A 22,250-nucleotide genomic window follows, 5' to 3' on the forward strand; every position below is an offset into this window, starting at 1 on the left:
CTCCTTTGACCAAATATTAAAAACGTATTTATTTAAAACTTATTTACTCCTTTACTTAGGACTATAGTTCTTTAGACAACATCAGCATCCCCTGGGAACTTACTAAGAATGCAAAATCCCAAGCTACACCCCAGACCTATTGAATTAAAAGCTCTTGAGTGCAGCCCAGAAATCTGTATTTTAGTGATCCCTGCAGATAATTCAGATGCACATTCAAGTGTGAAATCACTAGACCCACCCACCCTAGGGGACAAAAATTAAAATTCCTTGAAAGAACCATTTAAATTCCACCATGGTCTGAGTCCTGCCCAATCTGTTTCCCATTTATTCCCTCCTTACCTCTAGCTGCTTCAACCATCAGATAAGTAATCGAGGCCCCAAAGTTAATTATTTTGCCTCAGTTGACAAGCCTAGTGAGTGACAGAGAATGGATTGAACTAGACTAACCAAGGGTCTTTTCAAGACCTCATTCTACACCTTTTAAAATGTATTTACTACCTTTTACATTCAAAATCCATCCATAATAACAGTTATTTTACTGACCTTCATTGTTAAGTTGTTCCCCTTCTCGACTATAAACTCCAAGAAGGTAAGAATTAGTCTATCCCTTGTAAATAATCAACAAAACTTGACTCTATACTGCCATCTGGTGACATGAAATAATAATTCCAAGGAGAATCTCAAACATGAACTCCATGACTTCTTCCTATAGAGCTTAAAGGTTAAGGAGAGTTCTGAGGTCAGTTTCCTCAAAGTCAGATAACTAAACAAACATCCTCTGGCTATTAGACCTTGAGGAAATTACTTAGTGTTTGACTTCCTTAGATTCCTTATCTATAAACTATGTTGCTAAAACCTTCCTCATAGAATTGCAATGAAAATTAGCAAGCGCCAGATGCTATTATAATTATTAATATTATTATAAAGGACTTAACTATGTAGTTGACATAAATAAATAAGTGACATTCCCTTACTCAAATATTTTATAATGTAGTTGGGTAAATAAAACAGTGTTAGGAAAATATTAAATAATCATACAGGCTCTAAGTGCTAAGGGACTTCCTATGGTGTTAAGCATGAACATGAAGGAAGTGAAATCTGAATTGTGTACAGGTTTATAACTGGTATGTGACTTTGAAGAGAGAAAGCCTCAGAGGGAGAATTTTTTTTCCTGCAAATTTTTGCGCAATATGAAAGTAATACCTGTAAAACACTAATAAAAACACAATATAAGTGCATACTTTCCTTATTATCATAAAGTCAGGATGATGATATAATTTTAATTTAATGCTTAATCATACAAGCCCAGATCTCATTATCTGAACAAAACTAACACATTTCTCAAAAATGGTTTATTATAAATTTTGTTGTTGTTGCTGTTTTTTTAATGCACTCAGAATTTATTCAATTAATAACTGTGTTTTACTGATAAAGATATATTTAAATTAGATGGCTTCATAAATGTTAATTATTCATTTTCACCTTAAAGAGAAATCTATAATTTTGGTGTTCTTGTTTATTATGAATGTAACAAATACACTTATTTATACATCTTCTCTCTATGCTAAGGAAACAACATCCTATCCTCTCATGTGTTCATTCAGTAGGTGGATGTAAGTATCAACTACATGCTATAAATTGCCAGTGCATGCCAGATTATATAATAGAGAATTTAGGTTAATGAGTCCAGTTATCAATCCAGTCAGTGGAATAGGATGAATATATATAAATCTTCCAAAAGCATAAAGGGATAAAATGTGATTATCTTATTCCAATTTCCCAATACATTACATTCAAATTTTTGCCCTCAATCCCTACTGTAGCTGTCAACATAAAACCACTACTTTGTATCCCTACTTTATGCTAAACTTTCTTCTTTTGCTTTTTTGGCACAGGAGAGATCATATGCACCTCCATGTTCATTGCAGCACTGTTTATAATAGCAAAGACATGGAAGCAATCTAAGAATCTATCAATAGATGAATGAATAAAGAAAATTTGGTGTATATATATATATATATATATATATATATATTTATACACACACACATACACACACATATAAAATTTGGTGTATGTATGTGTGTGTATATATATGTATATGTATAATATTTAATCATAAAAAGGAAGGAAATCTTGTCATTTGCAACAACATGTATGGGTATTGAGGGCATTACACTAAGAGAAATAAGTCAAACAAAGAAATACAAATGCCATATGATCTCACTTATATGTGGAATCTTCAAATAAAACAAACAACAACAACAAAACACTGAAGTTACAGAAACAGAGAACAAATTTCTGGTTGCTATAGAGGGAAGAGGTGGGGTTTGGTTGAAGTGGATGAAGGGGTTAAAAGGCACATACTTCTAGCTATAAAATAAATAAACTATGAGAATGTATGTACAGTATGGGATGATTTTAGTTTTTAACACTGTACTGCATATTTGAAAGTGGCCAAGAGAGCAGACTTTTTAAAATAAATAAATAGATAATAAGACCATACAAGAAAGAGTATAACTTAATTTTCATTAGGGTTTAGTGATACTTTCCTTCTCAGGAGGGCTTATGTTCATCTATGTGTTTCTGGCAAATAAGATCATATGACTTTCTAACAACAATAACAATAAAATCCAAGGTTATTAAATACAGATAAATATTTGTGCATAGAAACATGCATTAAAATTATAGATGATAGGATTGAAATGAACTAAAATCAAATTGCCCAATAATAGATGAATAGTTGAGGATATATTGATAGTCACATGTGCTGTGAAAATACGTAGTTACTAAGAAGAGATTTATAAGACATCAATGATAGCAGGGGAGAATGCTAAGTGTTTTATATTTAGATACAAAATTTAAAAGATACAAAATTTAGTTATAAAAATTTATTTACAAAAATATTATTTACAAATTATTTACAAATATTTAGATACAAAATTTAGATACAAAAAATATATAAAATTTAAAAGACACAAAATTTAAAAAAATGAAATGTGACATTAAATTTAAAGCGATGCAAAGCTTTCTTGGGGCACCTGGCTGGCTTACTCAGTTAAGTGTCAGACTCTTGGTCTCAGCCTGGCTCTTGGTGTCGGGGTTGTGAGTTCAAGTGCCACATTGGTTCCATGCTGGGTGTGAAGCGTACTTAAAATAACAAAGTTTTCTTAATTTAGAAAACAATGAAACATGGACTGGGAGGTTGGTCATGATCATTGGGAACCTGGGTTTGCCTTTGATGAAGTATATTTTTCTGAGCCAGCTTACTTCATTCACTTCCCAGAGCTTCAGTTTCCTCATAGGAAATGAAAACAACTATCTTGTTAGGTGGTTCTAATGACTAGGGGAAAAAAGTGACAATTAAATGGCATATAGTAGTTCATAAACAATTATAACTTTATTTATTATTGTGATATTCAACATCTATGTTGAAAACTACAAGAAAAAATGTCAGGAGATTTTTGCTCTGGGAGCTGGGAAAATGGTTATACCTTTGAAAGTAGGTTTGATAGTCTAGTCACCTGACTATATCTGAATTCTGTTGAAAGATCAACCGTATTGCTCTTCTTTAGAGCTGTGATTCACATTTTTATTGACATTTTTCTTTTAAAAAATTGCTATGATATAGAAAAGTATAATGTTAACCCTAATATGAATAACTGAAATATGAGACTATGTATTCAAAAGGGACCCAAAAAAAGTAATGAAACCTAAATTTCAACAAAAGGTTAGGAAAATGATATGATTTACTATTACTATTGTGATTTACAATTTACTATTATTATTTTTCTAAGATTTATTTATTTATTTATTTATTTATTTATTTATTTGAGAGAGAGAAGTCTCAGAGAACAGGGGAGGAACAGAGGAGGAAGGAGAAAGGAAACATCAGACTCCTCACTAGCACAGAGCCCAGCCTGGGCTTTATCTCACGACCCCTATATCATGACCTGAGCTGAAATCAAGAGTCAGACACTTAACTGACTGAACCACCAGGAACTCCCAAAAGTATAACTCTTTAAAATTTTATTTACTTGAGCATGTAACTACATAGCACTGATTATATGTGAGACACTTCCAAGAACTTTTCGTGCATTTACACGTGTTTAAAATATTTGTATTAAATGACTGTTAAACTCTTTTACTAGATCCTTTGATATAGACCTTATAATTTTCTCCAGTTTTCAGATGGACAAACCAAGCCCTAAGGAAGTTAAGTAACTTGCCCCAAATTATACAACTAATAAATCATAGACTTGGGGTTTGAATCCAAGCAGTTGAGCTCCCAAGGCCATGCCATTAACTCTAAGCTTAGCTCCCTCATACCCTGAAAAAATAATAGATTTAAAATATCCACAACTGCTCTTTTATATTGCATATGTCTAAGCTTTGATTTGTTTCTTGTTAATTCCATGTAACAATAACATGAGAAGCCAAAAGATCTAAAATACATTTTCTTTTTTAAAAAGTTTTGCATAACTGTTCAAAAATCAACCTGGAAATATATGCATAAGGTGAATGTATGATAACTGGTGTTAAAGCATTCATTAATTCGCTACTTGGAGGATTAGATAATTTCAAGGAATTATTTCTAACCTTTATTTATTTATTTTAAACACATATTTTAATTTTACAGCACTGAATAATAGGTATTTTTTAAAATTATTTCTTTGTGAACTTTGCATTATTATTCACCAGAACACAGGGAGCTATGATTATTTTACTTGTGTTAATGCTGAACCTTTGTCAACATTTTTACTACAATTCTACCTTGGTAATAAAACAGTCAATATATTCCTGCATCTTTTTAGACATTTTTTCCCCTGGCAGTGGAAGTGTTACTTCACTGAAGCAGATAAACAGGATGGATAATGATTGTTATATGCTCAGTGATCCTTATAATGGGGGAAAAGTAGAATGTTCTATGATCATTCTCAAAATTGGAAACTGACTGAATTTCATGTAGGAAATAGCAAGGTCTCACCACAGGTAACATTCTCTAAAGGTAGATAAAGACTAGAATATCTGCCCTGAATCCTCTATGTTAAATCAGATCCATATAGTAAAAACTTCCCTATTTTATGCAGATGGTAGGAGTCTCATATAAATCATCTTTCAAGTTAAGTAAAGATGTTCAGAAAATCTCCCCACTAAAAAATGAATTACAAGAATCTCCCATGATCTGGGGAGGAGATATCTGAAGTAGATGCCTAGAACCAGGGATATTACCAAACTCTCTATATATCATCTGTTTTCCTATGCACACATATCTATGATACATATCTATGATAAAGTCAAATTTATCAGTTAGACACAGTAATAGATTAACAACAATAATTAATATCAAAAAAGAGCAACTGTGATACTATACTATTTGTAACATTTATGTAAATGTGGTATCTCTCTGTCTCAAAATATCTTATCGTATTATTCTCACCCTGGCACTTGTGATGATGTGAGATGATAAAATGTCTATGTGATGAGATGAAGTGAGGTGAATGACATAGGCATTGTAACGTAGTGTTAGGCTTCTATTGACCTTCTAATGATAGTTCAGAAGAAGGATCTTCTGCTTCTGGACCATGGTTGACCATAGAGTGAAAGCATGGAGAAGGGGTCTACTGTATATTGACTGTCTTACTTCTTTTCTATATATGTGAAAATGTGAGAAGAACTTGAAAGTATCATTTTCATTTCTATTCTGTCACTTTGCTATGGTTCATGTCCATGTGGACAAATCAGACAGTTAGAAAACGAAAACATATTGATCTTATTTTGAGGAGGCGAATGATGTAATACATAAACTCAGGCCATATTTCATGGCCCAATTAATTTAAATTACTCTAAATATAAAAATTACATAAAAAGTACCAGCGTTGGCACAAAAATATATAAGTATATATTTTTGCATTTATAAAAATTAAAACCAATCCTATGTTTGTCATCAACATACAGTGTTTATTACTAAATACTCTCTCATGCTGAAGAAAAGTTTTAGAAAAGAGCATCTTTTCCTTATTATACTCCTGGCCTATTGCTGGTCAGAATCATGATTTCCTGATTTATTTCAATTTAGTTAAATCCAATATATTTACTGAATGCCTATTAAGCACGAAAGTGACGAAGCTATATTTTCTCCCCTAAATATCTTCATGTTGGACAAATTTGTAAAATGAAAAGAGCAAACAAATTATAGGTGACAGAAATGGATTAACATGATTGCTCACATAGTACATGGTGTATAAAAACTCCCACATGACAAAGAAGGATCTCTTATGTAACAAAATTGAAACAGAAATTGAAAGCATCTAGGAAGGAAACTAGATTCAATCAGACTCTGTCAAAGAGAAGGCACAGAAAATTTTACAGATGAGGAAATTTTGGTAGAAGTAATAGTATCGATAGAGAATGAAGATCAAATATTGAAGAAAGAAAAAGAATAAAAGTGGAATTTATAGACCACAGAGGTGAGCATTTTTAGTCACATCTAGGTGTAAAGAATATAACACAAATTTAAAATAAGCCTTGAAGTGAGGTCCATAAGACCAGTGCATTTCTGGGAGTGGAAGATCTGTGTACTCTACACTGAAAGAGAGAGAAAAGGAAAAAATATAACCTCTAGGGAATAGTTGTCATCTGAGCATCATATGTCTCAAGTAAAAACATGCTAATAATAAGAAAGCATTATTTACATTGGAATGAGATTCTCATAGGTTATGGTACACATTGTAAAGGGGAAGTCTCCACCAAGAGGTATAAAATGATGAGCTGATGCTACACCAAATAGCCATACTATCCAGGAAAAAATAAAAACCAGATGGAAAAAAAAATGTAGGAATAGAAAAGAGAAAGAAGTTTAAGAATGTCAGGCAGGCAAGGATTGATAGAAGAAATGAAATCACAAAGCCAGGATGGAGATTACTATTGACCAAAATGTTGAATACATGGGGAGAGGTGGCACACAGGCTCATGTGATCTCAATTCTCTTAAAATAGAAAAGCTCAAGGAGATGCTCCTTTTTTTTTTTTTTTTTTTTTTAATACACCATTCTTTCTCCTCCCAATGTAGCTCACAGGGATCATTTAGGGGAAATATCAATGTGTTCTTGGTGTTCTCATCTAATCTTCTGATCATAATCAGATGATAGATTCCAAATCTGAAGACCTTCTACAACTTCCCACAGTATCCTTTATTGATACAAGCAGTGGCTTAAAATGTGGGAGTTTGTATAAACCCCTTAATTTCTAAGATTTCCTTATTGCTATGTGAAAGAAATAAAAAGGAAAGAAAAAAATTGTATTAATTAAAATAAAGGCTGGAACCACTTCTACAACACAATATACATGAAATATTAATAACAATGCATAAAAGATAGGTTACAGTTAAAATATTATATGATTAAAGTGAAAATACTATCTGGGTGGTTAATTCACTACCAGCACTTACCCTGGGGTTGACGGCTGGGGTGGTATATCTGAAGGTCAAATGGCTGTGCACTTGTCTTCTGAATCACGCTGACATTCTGCCCTGTCCACTTATTGGCTTTTGACAGTGTGTTGGTCCTCCAGTCTGTCCAGTAGACCTCACTCCCATATAAAGACACAGCAAAGGGATGGGAAAGATATTCATGACCGCGAATGATTTCTATCATGGCTGTCCCATCATAGAGGGCTGAATAAATAGCATCTGACCTACAGAAATGTAAATACATTAATTTTATCGGAACTTATTCAAATAGTCCAGTGGTGTTATCATACTACCTAGATAAATGCTAGAGAGAATATTTTATTAAAAATACTTCATGGATCTGTATCTGATTTGTAGAAAGAAGAAAAAAGCCTATCATAACAAAAACAAACAAAAATCACCACCATCATAATGAAAACAAACAAAATATCACCACCAATTTCACAATACTTGCATGTTAGAGTATCTTTTGAGTTTACAAATACTATCTGAGAAAGGTAACAGAAAATACAGAAGAAAAAGATCACCTGGCATCTGTCCAAACTATTCTTTTTTCAAAGTGGTCCACAGTTAGTCCATTAGGCCAAGCTCCAGTTTTCATGTCTTTGTAGATGGTTTTTCTTCCAGCTCCACTCATGGAGGCAGATTCAATACGAGGAAAATTGGCATCCCAATCTGTCCAGAAAAGAATTCTGAAGAAAAATAAATAATGCTATTGCTTCATCCATTGAGTTCACAAAGGTTTACTGAGTGCCTACTTGATGCTAGACACTGGCAGGTAAACAGTCTCAAAAGAAACAGATGTATTATCTACCCACTTGGGGTTTACAGTCCAGTGGAGAAAACAGACTAAATAAACACAGGAATATATGATTCCAGCTTCTAAAATATGCTGAAGGAAATTTTCATTATGGGAGAGAATAGTAGGTAAGTGATCCACTTAGAGAAGGTGATCAGGGGAAAAAAGGACTTTGAGGAGGATGTATTTACATTGAATCTAAAGTATATATAGAACAGTATGAAGAGCATGACAAGCAAAATAAACAGCAGATATGAAAGCCTTAATGGGGGAAAAAAAAGTGGGTGATTTGAGGAATAGAAATAAGACCAATGTAGTGAGTAAGGAGGTAAAAGGAAGACGATGGATTTGAAGAGTGCTACTTAATGGGCTTTGTAGTTTAAGGCAATTATTTGGGATTTTATTCCAAGGGATTAGGAAGCATATTTAAGCAGGGGTGAAACATGGTATCATACATAAGTAGATGATAGTGAGGCAAGAGTATACCAGGTGGTCATTTTAAAAGAACAGCCAAGGATGACAGTGGTTTGGAGTATGGTAGTAGAAGGGAAGAAAGGTGAATGGATTCAAGGTATATTTGGAGGTGGAATTGCCAGGACTATCTGATGACTGAATATAGGGAAATGAAGTGGAGAATAAATCATAGGTGACTGTGTTTCTTGTTTCAGTAAAGTCAGAGTAAGTGCAAGGAAGAGGGTTCACAGAGAATCCATAAGTAAAATGTAGAAAATGAAAGAGGAACAGATTCTAAGACCTGGGAATTAACTGTGGTTGGGTGTGAGGAGCAATCAAAAGTTTACTTTCATTTTTTTTTTTTTTAAATCTTAAGATTTCAAGATATCCAAAAGGAAGTGTTCAGGAAGATGTGTGGTATGCCAGGGTGAAGTTCAGAGAATAAGGCAGTGCTGGACACATGAATTTGGAAATCATCAGTACAGAGATGATATTTAGTTTCATAGCAATGAAATAGATCATATGACAAAAGATATAGAAGGAAAACAGAGGAAATCATTATACTTTCATATATATAAACATGAGATTGTTAAAACACCATTTTTCATATGTTAAAGATCATCTTTTTTTTTTTTTTTTTTAAAGATCATCTTTTTTAAACCAAATACTATTTGAGACTCCACAAATTCATGGTGTACAAACAGTTAGAGACAATGGTCATTAAGTGCCTCATGTCCTGCATTTGATTTTTAAGCCCATTAGGCAATGGATGTTTTATGTTCAATTGACAGTGGTTTAAACTGCTGGTGCATGTTTCTATGGTATATTTAATACAGTTACACAATAACTCCACAATCATAATTACTCTCCATATTTTTAAGTGCTTAGTATATGTTAAATACTATTGTTAGCCAAAATACTATTTTCAGCTTTATAGATTATCTCATTTAATCAATCATGAGGCTATGGCTAAAGTTATCTATGTTTTAGAGATGGGAGAACAAACTTAGAGAAGTTAAATTACTTGGGCTACCCAGGTAGCAATTGGCAGAGGGAGATGGAAAACTGGGCAGCCTAACTTCTGCTCTGATGTTTTTAACATCAAATTCTTTAATGTCATGTCACTAAATAAAATAGGAAAGGGAAAACATCTGGCAGATGATAAGGCCATGTTTGCTAATCAATAAATTGTAGTTGTCTTTTCTATTTTCATAGGAGAACCCAATGAGTAGCATGGTGATTTGGGAAGGGAGAACTCACAGGATTGGAGAGATAGTGACAGTCCAGTAAATTTTCCCATTATCAGCTCTGACAACATTTTGATGAGAAATGGTAAAGTTACTGGTAAAAATACCTTTGTTTTTCACTAAAATTATGTATCATTTTGTTATTTTTCATTCTTCTGTATTTTGAATGATCCTTAAGTATATGAATGTGGTAGATTACCTTGGAAAATAAAATAATCCTCTGGAACAAAATTCAAAATACAATTCAAAATATCTTCTTCTTTTTTAAAAATATTATCTATATTATGTTTATGTAAGGAGATATGGAGCGATGTAAACTAAATACCATGATTTGAATTTTTGAGACCTATATAGTCTTTAGGACAGAGGAATTTGAAATACGAAATGAATAAAACACAATTCAATACATTATGTAATAAATTTAGTATGTGTGTTAAAAGACTATGGTGAAGGACGCCTGGGTGGCTCAGTGGGTTAAAGCCTCTGCCTTCGGTTCAGGTCACGATCCTAGGGTCCTGGGATCAAGCCCCACATTGGGCTCTCTGCTCAGCGGGGAGCCTGCTTCCCTTCCTCTCTCTCTGCCTGCCTCTGTGCCTACTGGTGATCTCTGTCAAATAAATAAATAAAATCTTTAAAAAAAAAGGACTATGGTGAAGAGAGAAGGAAGATGTAGATGTCCTTGATAAGAGTGGCAGCTCATAGATAGTTCTGAAGCACCTGGCAGCCTCAAAATATTACCAAATAATTATGCCAATATGTTTCTATGTCAGATTAACTTGGGATCAAGACTGGTATCTGTTACTTTCTCCAGAATATTTAATCTCAGACTCCATTTTCTCATCTGTAAGTAAAAACTCTAATTATACACACTTATCAGGAGCATTTGGTGAGGTCCTGGATGTAAACAATCTAGCACAAAGGATGACTAGGTCACAGAAAAGACTTGTGCTTCCACGAGCATGCCACCCACACATAGTCATAAAATTTATTTTTTAAATGCAAAATTTTTAAGTATTTCCAAATTTTTAAAGAAATGGAGGGAGAGACAGAAAGACAATTAATACTATTGTCAATATTTAAATGTCTCAGCAGCATGTATGTGAAAGTAGAATGTTTTATAAGTCAAAGCCACAAGTAAAGGATTCAGAGGAGGAAGTTGTAAGATTGGGTTTATCTCAAAGAATGTCTCTCAAAATCTGAGTTTATGTTAAAAAAAAAAAAAGGAAGTTTTAGTTTCATGGGCAGCATTAGAGGAGTTTCCTGGTCCTGCTATGGGATCATATTCAGAAAAATAATATCTAAATTATTCATTCTTTAATCACCAATATTTGAATAAATTAAGTAAACTTCTGAGAAAGGATATAACAAAGTAATGTATCAGGGATAATGTATTGATAACTGTTGAAGCTTGGTAATAAATATGAAGAAGTTTATTATGTAATTCATTCTATTTTGTGTATTTAAAAATTTCTATAATAAAAGTTTAAAACTGCAAATAACTCAAAATTAATAAAATAGATAATTTTTAAGAATATTAAAAATACCAGAGGATATTTATAATATTTTATAGCTATAAATCATTTTTCTAAAAAGACTAATTTTTAAAGATTAATATGTGAAAAAATCTATCATGTATATACCCATACACATATTACTTATAAATTACCTAATATACAATATGTTGCCATAAAGGGATAATGGAACTAAGATTTAATATAAAGGTGGTAGGCTATTCAGTTAAGTAGTTGAATGTCTTTAAAACAATGAATGAGGTGTATTATGTGTCTCACTTCAAATTTAATTTGGGATGCATGCATCTTTTCACTGACAGCAGATTGTGGTCAGTTTCCCTTTACACTTAGGATTTTAAAACTAAGATTTAAAATGAGAAACAAGACCAATACAGCATCAATCAAATTGATGTGGTATCTTGACAGACAAGGTAGAGTAGAGATATTTGCAAGCTTAAAAATGATTAGGAAAAATAATCACTGAAAACAAACAATGAATTTGAGAATGATAGCTAGTCTGAATATCTATGGATAAACCACCATGAGATCTAGGCAAGGCTGTAATTCACACTCTGGATTGATGACCCAAAGACTTCTGAGTTTTGTCTTTTGCCTCAATAATAAGTGGAAAACTGGTGTCTCTCTTCTTTCTACCTAGTTCTGCCTTCTGTGGCTGTAAAAATTCCAACACACACATCAGTAACTCTACAATTCTGCATTCTATATTATAGGTTTACCAGAGTAGGCACTGTAAACTCTCAAGTATGTGTTTCCATGGACCATAAAAGCACAGCTTGGGATGATTTGAGACATTCTAAAGTGATTCCTTCATTTCTTCACTAAACATAGCAGCATTAAGCTCTTTCTTCTATAATGCTCACAATGGTCCTAATCTTTCATCAATTCAAGTGGGGAAGTTTCCAATATTTTTTATAAAAGAACATGTTTTAGAATTAGTTCTCCTAAAAGTGTTCTTAACTTCACCATAAGTCAGTTTACAATCAATTTAAAAAGTTGATTTCAAGGATCATTGTTTCATAAAATTCTAGGCACTCTTTTGTATACTTTATAGTGTGGTATTTTAAAAGAATCATTTCCCCCTTATTACTTTCTTTTTATGGTTAAAATGTATTAGCATTTCAATGATTGAATTATTTCTTGAAATACACAAAGGCTGAATATCTCTTCTTACAGGACGTATGGAAATATTCAGCCACAATTGCTTTTAAAAAAGAGACTACAGTCTAGTGATTCTACAGTTCCTGCATTCATGAGTTAGTGTGTATCAGGATTAAATTGGGTCAATGGACCATGAACAACTTGTATCATTACAGGCATGAAAGGGCCATTATCATCTATCAGGTCAAGCTGCAGAAGGTGAAAATAAATGATCTTGGCAAAAAACAAGGATACTTATCTACAATCTTTAGGTCTTCTAAAAGCAACAACATCTTTATTAGTTTCATTTAAGAACATTCCCATATAAAATTAAAATTTTATTTTGATGTTTCACTAATCTTCACAACTACTATATCTACTTTCACAAATTGCAATTGCTATAGCAGAGCCCAGTTATTCTGACAAATAAAAGCTAAACACACAGTGGAGCAGAAGGACACCATGCAGCCGCACAAGTACAAAGACAAAGACATTTCAAGACCCGAAGTGAATGCCCTATAAATTGGGAACTCCCTGGTACTTCTTACTCCCTAATACTAAGCTTGAGGTCCAGGAGAGATTCATGGACTCATTCAAGTCACCTTAGTAATAACTATATTCCCTTAAAAAGGAATGAGAGAAAAATGGCTCCTTCCCAAGACTTCCATTTACCGTCTTGGAATAAATTGTCACTTTGGATATTGGGTCAAAACCCAGAATACTAAAGGGATGTGGCATGATGGCAAATATGTTTTATAATGTAAAATGAAGACCTGTGAATTTTATGCCTGGGAAGCAAAGAAGTTGATTTAAAACATTTGTTTCTTGGGATCTGTAAAAAAAGGTCACAAAGGACTTTCAGAGCTGAAGGAAACTCACATGATGTAAGCCTGTCTTCTTGGCCTAATGTTATTGCTCATTTCGTTGTTGTTGTTGTTATTGTTCTTTTTGTTTTTCCTCAGCTAAGCTGAGGGAGGGAAGTGGCTGTTTGCAAACTTGTTCATTCACTTCTTATTGGAAACAAAGTTTATAGTATTTACCCCTTAGCTGTCTTTTACTCTGTTCTTCTCCCTTTCAGGTTTATCCTTGAGTTTTGTAAGTTACATGTTAACAAAAAGTCTATGAATATGCTTGTATTAATTTATTTAACAAACATATTCAGCACAATTTTATATACTAGGAGTGGAGGAGGATTTCATAGACATGGAACCATGTCTTGGTTTACCATTAGAGAGCTTATGATGTGGTAGGAAAGTAATAGTATTTACAGAAACCATAATTCTAAAAAAATTATTCAGTAGACTTACCCAAATATACCTATTTTTAAAAGAAGTTTAAGTTTCTTTGGAGCTCCTTTCAATTTTGATTCACACCTTTTTTATGTATTTCTTGAATTTTTTAAGAAATAGGGAGAAATTTTATGTTTCTATTTGAACAGATAACACGAAGGCAGTAAGTGGAGTTTTTTTAGTTTGTTTTCAAGTATTTATTTATTTGAGAGAGAGTGAGAAAGAGCATGAGAAGGGGGAGAGGAAGAGGGAGAAGCAGACTGAGCAGGGAGCCCGACACAGAACTCGATCAAGAGGACTCCAAGATCATGACCTGAGCCAAAGGCAGTCACTCAACCGAGGAACCCCTAAGTGGAGTTTAAATCAAATTAAATTATTTTACAGTGTTTCTTTTCTTGTGCTTTGCTTTGCAGTTCACTGTATGTGTGTGAGTTTGCATGATTATATATATTTTTACTATGCTCTCAGCCTACCTTATGCAAGGTCCAATGTTTAAAAATAATTATGGACTTTTTACTAAAATATCCCAAACCTGAAAATATTTTCATATTTGCATTGCATTTTTAAATTTAATTGCTACAGCTGGGATTTAGAGGTGTTTATGTGAACTTCATATCTTAAGTGTATCAATGCACTATAGGATAATTTTTAACAATAAAAATCCTATTATTTTCATGACACCCAAACTTATCAACCTTTCAATTTTTTCCTAGAGTTGTATGTATTTGTACTACCTTCTGAGCTTTGATTACTCATACCAAAAAGGATTTTTGTGTGTATTTTTTCACTCATTTTTTAAGAAAAAAATTACCACCATTGTAATAATTTTAATCAGCTGTACAATTTCATAGTAGCAATTAGTAATAGAAGGCATCAACTTTCTCAGAAGCATTGTCATGTTTTCCTACTCAGAGGCTGGCATTCTACACTAACTTTCAACTCTTAGAGGGTATATTACTTCTGAAGACCTTATGTCACTGGAATACTATCTGATATTTTCATTTAAATAGTATTTGTCGGTGATGTATTATGTCTCTATTTTTTTTTTTCTCCTCTTAGGTAGGATCCTCTGGAAGATAAGTGAGCTAAATAATTTTATCCTAAGCCTTGTCAGTTCAAAGCTGTAGAAAATAAAGTTTCAACTCCCAGACCTAATACGTTGCTTGGTCAGACTATTTTCAGAGCTTTCCATATGCCTATTTTGTCCTTTTGTTGTATCTTGTTTTTCTCTCTATGTGCCATCTGTAATTTGAGAGCACTCACAACTTTTCTACCATATTGGTGTATAAGCTAAAACCACAATTTTCTCCAAAATATCACTTTCTGCTCTATAGGAAGTTTCCCCTGTGTATAAGGTACACAGGTAGGTCTAGTATGTCTAGTAGGTGAAAATTCCACATGGTAGTTGTTACATTGAGGGTAAAACCCCTGTTGATAATGAAATTTTATGGGAAGTAAAGGGTCAGAATCAGGAAGTTAGCTGTAATCTCAGAAATAGTCTGTTCTAAAAAATGAATTTTTCACTAAATATAATATATCTCTTCCCAGTGAACTGTTATTATAGGAATTAGTGAATAAAATGGGCAAAATGTAGACTGTATAAATAAGAGAACCCATTTCTAAGGTAAAAGATACAGCTACTGCTTTGCTCCTTGCTGCAAGATCTCTGTTTTTTTTTAAAAGCAGCCAGAAATCCAGGACTATATGCCTTAATATTTTAAGTTTGGACAAGTAATAAATAAATTTAAAACAATGTAGAGGTAAAGCAAACATAAGAGTTGCCTATTTGGAGCCCTGTTCTAGGCAAGCTACTTTGGTCCTTTAATTTCTGTGTATGAATTGAAGAAAAGAACAAACAGACTTCCTAAACCACTGATTTCTATACCTCGGCATAAACCAGAGCACCAGCCAGAAATTGTGGTCAGGAAGGTGACTTAAAAACAGGCTTTCTTTTCTCTCTTCTGCATTTCATTAAACTACCTCCTGGCTGATTCTCCTTCCTCATTGGTGTTCCCTGGACTTTGTATTACTTGAAGGTACAGAGACAAAAAAATAAATTAATCAAAATAAAAATGAATTTTAAAAAATTCTGATCTGCTAACCTTTAGCCTTGACAATGGTTTTGGATTTGTAAAATAATTACCAAGGAAATAAATAATTGACAGTAATAACAGTATTCTCATCTATATAACTTAAATCTTGTCTTCCACATATTCACCATCTACTCAAAAACAACCAAATGATAAAGGTATCATCCCTGATTTATGAAAGAAAAAACTGAAATTTAAAGGAAGATAATAGAGTTAAGAGGATTCTCCAGAGAATAACTGAGCAAATAGAAATTGGAACCCTTGTTTTCCAGGGATTTCTTGTCTCTCTTCTGCTCTTTCACAGAGGAACACACAAGGGAACACCAGAGTCAATTAGCTGCGTTACTCAACATTTGACCTTGTTTTCAAGAATCATGTGCCTTGTCTTTCCAACACTCCAATAGTCAGTGTCTCATCATTGGATTCCTTCAACCTTATACTAATTTTCTTTTAAACTGACTCCAAGTACTTATAAAATACATAAGAGGTGGTGCAATTAACATCTATGACTATTTGTACCAGAGACTGGTCCTGTGGTTTGGAACCATTAGAAATAATTATAGCATCTCTTCGACACGTCACAGAGAAATTCATTAAATTACTGCTTCAAAATTGAGTTGCGATAGCTTTCAATAGAGCTTAGTGCCCATATTTAGAAAAAAGATATTTCTATCCTCTAAAGATACCTATGTAAGCAATCTTATAACCAAATTTATGCTAATAAACTTAAACTAATTATATATATGTTATATATATATATAATATATATAGATGTAGACATATATTAAACATAAATACACATAATTATACATATATAAACTTATATGTGCATGCACAAAATAAGCAATCTGACTCATAATTTATGAGATAATTGAATTCAGTATTCATTTAAAAGATTATTTTTTATGCCAAAACGAATCTGTAGAAGGTAAACTTCTTTACCCATATCTTGGGTCCAAAGCAATGGCCCTGGGGTGTTCCATGGCTCCAGCAATAAGTGTAGTTCTTAAGGAGCCATCAAGTTTGGCGACTTCAATTTGGTCCAGATTGCTGTCTATCCAGTATATATTGCCTGCTATCCAGTCGACGGTCAGTCCTTCTGGGGTAGCCAAGCCATGCTCCACAACCACTTCTATTGCACTGACCCCTACAAAAAAAAAAAAAAAAAGGAAACTAATACTTGTACCCATTCAATGAATGTGTTAGGCATGCACACACACACAAGACCTACTTACCAGCAGAACAGAGTTTTTTGAAGTATGATATTGAGTTTCAAAGATAGAGTGCAAACGTGTTACCTGGCATGATGAAAACTAAGACTCCAAATTTAGAATTGCTGATCTTTCCTACCAGAAATCTTTAATTTCTTAAACCCTTTCAGTGACAGTGCAATCAAATTTTTGAATAACTTTAAGGCTAAACAATAGTGTTTAGATTTCAAAAAATTATATTTCTTGTTTCTGACTTTTGAAATAGAACACAGGATTTGGGGAGTAAGAATGGTGTGCTAGTTAAAATTAGCACAATTTAGTATCAACATTGATCTTCAGGGGTAGAATAAAGAGAAAATGCCCCTCTGGGGCAACATGCATTATAGCTAGTCAGTAGCCACCCTTTTCTGAAGCATGATAAATAAGATGACTTTACTGCACTTACTCTTAATAAAGATAAGCCTCAAATCACACTCCCTGCCCCTTCTGGGACCATAAGACTTACACAATATAACATGATTACAAATAAGAGAGGAAGGCATTAGTTTGGTCTAAATTAAAATAAACAATTTGGTAATGTCCACTAATGATCTATTTATCCACTTTTTAATTTCTTTTGTAATCAAAATATTTTTTCTAATAGGATAACTCTTAATAGTTTATGACATTGCCAGTGTTTTCTTTTTTCTTTTTTTGCACCAGTGTTTTTGTTAGACATTTTAACAGACTTTTTTTTTTTTAATCATCTAAGCCCAAGGATCTAAATCCATCAGTTGAAATCAGTCTCTTGCAATATGCCACAGACACAAATTCACAGGTGAATCACATGTTTATTATCATTTTTCCAAAATTTCAAATATGACTTAAGGAGAAATTCAGATTTTTATAGAAACACTGGGACTTTGGAATGCTACAAAGAACCAACGTCTCCAAAATAATTAATACATATATTTATCTCAGAGCCTTGCTACTTAAGAAGTGTACATTAGACAAAAGAATTAAGTCAAACTATGATAAAAACATTTTGTTCATATTAGTGGTCTTTGGGAAAATTCATTGTATGTTGAAATTTTGTGGACAAAATAAAATATTTTACTCACAAACAAACATTATGTCTATTAGTATGTGGAAGGCAATAGTTATTTCTTATAAGTACTTTTCTTTACCAAATGTCCAAGGTAAAGCTCACAATTTGAAAATTGTATGCCTAGCACAGGCTCCCATCATTCATTCCCCTCCCTCAATAAATTTTCACACATAAACTTGACATCCCTGGTTTTACATATACGAGGGAGAAGGCAAAGGATGAAAGTACAAAGATTGATATAAATCCCATCTGATTACAGCATATTTTTATAGAATTTTCAGTTAAAAATTACCTCCACTTTCAGAAAGCTTGCCCCGGTATATCCTGTCTTCTACAACATCCGTCCAATAAAGCAAACTTTGATTGAAGTGAAAATCAAGTGCTATTGTGTTTCTCAACCCAGGAACAAGTAGACTATAGTCTCTTTTATGAAGATCAATCTTTCTGATCTCATGACGAATAGAAAAGATGATGAATGCTTCAAAGGGATCTGAAAATAAATTTATTTTTAATAGACTTATAAAAATATTTATATGCTTTCATAAGTAGGATAAAACACTTTGAGGTCAAGTCCAATTATTTACAAGCATAATTTATTATATAATTCTCTGTTATTCCAGGAGAAATTTCTTTTAATCCAACATTCATAAGAAACTTGAAAATTTTAGGCTTATATATATTGATTAAAATAAGGTATAAATATGTTTTTATTCCTTGGATCTTTCTACATTTGATTCTGATTAAAGAACACAGAATTATTTGAATTCCAAGACAGATGGGGGTTTTATATCTTAGTGGAACTTCAGCTGACAATCTAAACCACGGAAACATCAACAAAGGAATAGCTAAGAGTTGATTAAATGAGTTCCGCTACTCTTAACCCATCACACACCTACAGCTCCGTAAAGGAAAGAGATCCAATAAAAAAGGATTTCCTTGAAGAGAGTTACGGTCTTAGAGTGCACTCCTCATAAGAGAGTAGATTATGGCTTTCTCCACAGTCTGACATTTACTAAAATTACATTATCAATTTGGAAATGTGCTAATTACTATTGGACATACTAAGATGAGTTAGACATGAATTTTGCTTGATGAATATACATTTTGTGGGAGGGGACTCAGGTTTACAATTTCCCCCCATTTCCATGTTAGTACAATTCCTTTGGGCTTTCTTTTAGGATAATTTGTTTTCCTATTTTAAGTCTAAGTACCATCATCTCTTTCCATGGTGATTGGCTCAAAAGGTGGATGTGAGATCTAAATCAGGCTAATGAGTCTCCAAACTTCTAGAGAATATTTCAAGCTAAGGGTAAAGAGTGTCTTTTCTTCTAAGATCACAGATGTCTAAGCCTAGTAATGCCAGTGTCTATACCCTTACAGTTTGCATAAGTCTACTTGTGATATTATAGTAGAAGAGAAAAAAGACACAGAAAAGGAAGCAGCAATGGTCTGGGGAGGTTCAAGTCCCCAGGCTAAGGATGTTCAAATCCGCAGTTGTAAATATCCTAGTTCCTTCCTTCATATTCTCAATACATTTCACACACTTCATATATGTAAGTCAATGCATTTAACTCCAACTCAGTTTGAACTTATTTTTTTGTCAACTGCACTCAGTTTTACTCTTCTCCCTAATCTTTATTCCTCAGAGAGGTCTTTCCTGGTCAGTTTCCCAATAAAGACCATTTTTTTATTATTTTATATCTCCAAAACCTATTTTTTTCTCTTTTAAGTGTGTGTGTGTGTGTATGTGTGTGTATATATTTATAAATATATATAAAATATATTTATTTATTTATTTATTTTAAATATATATATTTATTTATTTGACAGACAGAGGTCACAAGTAGGCAGAGAAAGAGGAGGAAGCAGGCTCCATGCTGAGCAGAGAGCCTGATGTGGGGCTCGATCCCAGGACCCTGGGATCATGACCTGAGCTGAAGGCAGAGGCTCTAACCCAGTGAGCCACCCATGCGCCCCTGAAGTATATTTTAAAATGTCTATTTATTTGTTTGACATCTACCTTCCTCACTGGTTTTTATGTTTTATTAAAACAGGGATCTTGGGGCACCTGGGTGGCTCAGTGAGTTAAGCCTCTGCCTTTGGCTCAGGTCATGGTCTCAGCGTCTTGGAATCGAGCCACGCATCAGGCTTTCTGCTCAGCAGTGAGCCTGCTTCTCTCTCTTTCTCTCTCTGCCTGCCTCTCTGCCTACTTGTGATCTCTCTGTCAAATAAATAAATAAAATCTTAAAACAAAAACAAACAAAAACAGGGATCTTGTTTGTTTAGTCCATTATGATGGGTCTAATATCAAACACCAGGAAGGACACAATTCATACCAGGTCTTAGATTTAGAACAGTGCTAACCTAGGCTGCCTGCTGTTGGTGTAGGGAAATCACTAGTCTGCCCCCACCTCCACCAACTGAGCATGAATCTACTTCAGTGAGTTCTGCCTAGAACATTAAGTAAATGTGTTTTCAATGAACAGATGTGAAACTGATTCCATCTTAAGAAACCACCTTATAGTTACCATGGGACAGAGCCCAACAATGATCAGTAGAGCCACCTACTTTCCCTGAAGCTGAAAGCATAGTTTAAGTAAGTCCTACCAAGGCCACAAGGACTAATCTGAAGGCCTGAGATCTTGTGAAAAATAATTAAGTATATTTTTGTGATCTTACAGGTCTTGTGGTAATTTATTGCACAGTATTATGGTTTTTACTGCACAACATTACTGTGACAGTAGCTAACTGATATAAAATACTAAATATGTATTAAACAACTAGTGCCAAACAGCTCCCAATAGAACAAATACTCATAAAATTTTAAACCCAGAATTTAGTGTTTTTGAAGTATAGAAAATGGTTCTATTGGATGTACAGTTATTTAAAAGGGAGAATACTTAATTATTAGGTATTAGGATTAGGATGCCTTGTGTAAATCAGTTCTATGAAACAACTGCTTACCTTTGAATATTTCTTTATCTTTTTTCAAAAAAGATCTTTAGTGTAAAATGGAGTTAATGATAACCTCCTTTAAATCTAACTTAAATTGTTGTTACCAGAATCCAACTAAATAATGCAGATACATTTGTTTAATAATCTCAAAATCATCACAGCGAATATAAATATGGAGGTAACTGTGAGGTAGTCAAAAAGTAATATATTTGAAGTCACAAAATGAGGATTTAAAACAGAACCCTTCTAATAATTGGCTGTGTACATTTGAGACTTTCTGATCCTCAATACTTTTTTATTTATAAAATATGTAACATACTGAGTTATCAAGATAATTGATAATTAAAAGTGTGGATACTTAATATCTCAATAAATATTTAACTATTATTATAAGTCTTAAATTTCAAAGATTTCCCAAAGGAATAAGCAAAAGAGATATTGCATAAGAGAAAAGGCTGGAATGATAATACACCAAAAGGGAGTTGAATATTTCTTAGCGTGTGCCAAAGCTGGTGACATTTCAGTTCTGAAGAGCTTCCCCATCATTTGGCTTATAGTTTGCCCTTAGTTAAGTAGTAAATTAAAAGTACAGCAGCTACTTGCTAGAGAAATTTATATTTAATAGTTACTAAGGGACATAGAGTTTCAAAATTGCAAAGCAATAATGTGCTGCCTCTTCCTTAGAAAATCACACCAGAAAAAGGAAACAATTAAAAAAAAAAAGAAAGAAAGAAAGAAAGAAAGAAGGAAGGAAAAGAAATGCCAACTTCCACTTCCACTAATACTGGAAGACATCTGTTAAAAAAACACCACAATGTTAGAGGATGCACTGATGAATGTCTTCAAAATATGGACAGTTTCTGAAAGAGGATGCCGATAGCTGCAGCTATTAAAAAAAAAAAATCCTGGCAGAGCACAATCTCAAAGTAGGTAGCATAACTAAAGGGAAAATCCCATAATTATTTTTTGGAAAAAGAGGA

At 33.2% G+C, this 22,250-nt stretch overlaps 1 protein-coding gene across 1 annotated transcript in view; it reads right to left on the reverse strand.

Moving 5' to 3' along the window:
* LRP1B (LDL receptor related protein 1B) overlaps positions 1-22,250 on the reverse strand; it is a 1,916,825-nt gene that overhangs the window by 628,838 nt on the left and 1,265,737 nt on the right. The window contains exons 24-27 of the mRNA XM_082690181.1: positions 18,608-18,805; positions 16,960-17,164; positions 7,998-8,162; positions 7,450-7,694 (exon numbers count right to left, since the gene is read on the reverse strand). Of these exons, the coding sequence (XP_082546307.1) occupies positions 7,450-7,694; positions 7,998-8,162; positions 16,960-17,164; positions 18,608-18,805 (813 nt within the window). The remainder of the gene's footprint in view (positions 1-7,449; positions 7,695-7,997; positions 8,163-16,959; positions 17,165-18,607; positions 18,806-22,250) is intronic.

The sequence above is a fragment of the Mustela nivalis genome, assembly GCF_964662115.1.
Source record: "Mustela nivalis genome assembly, chromosome: 11".
NCBI classification, from domain to species: Eukaryota; Metazoa; Chordata; class Mammalia; order Carnivora; family Mustelidae; genus Mustela; species Mustela nivalis.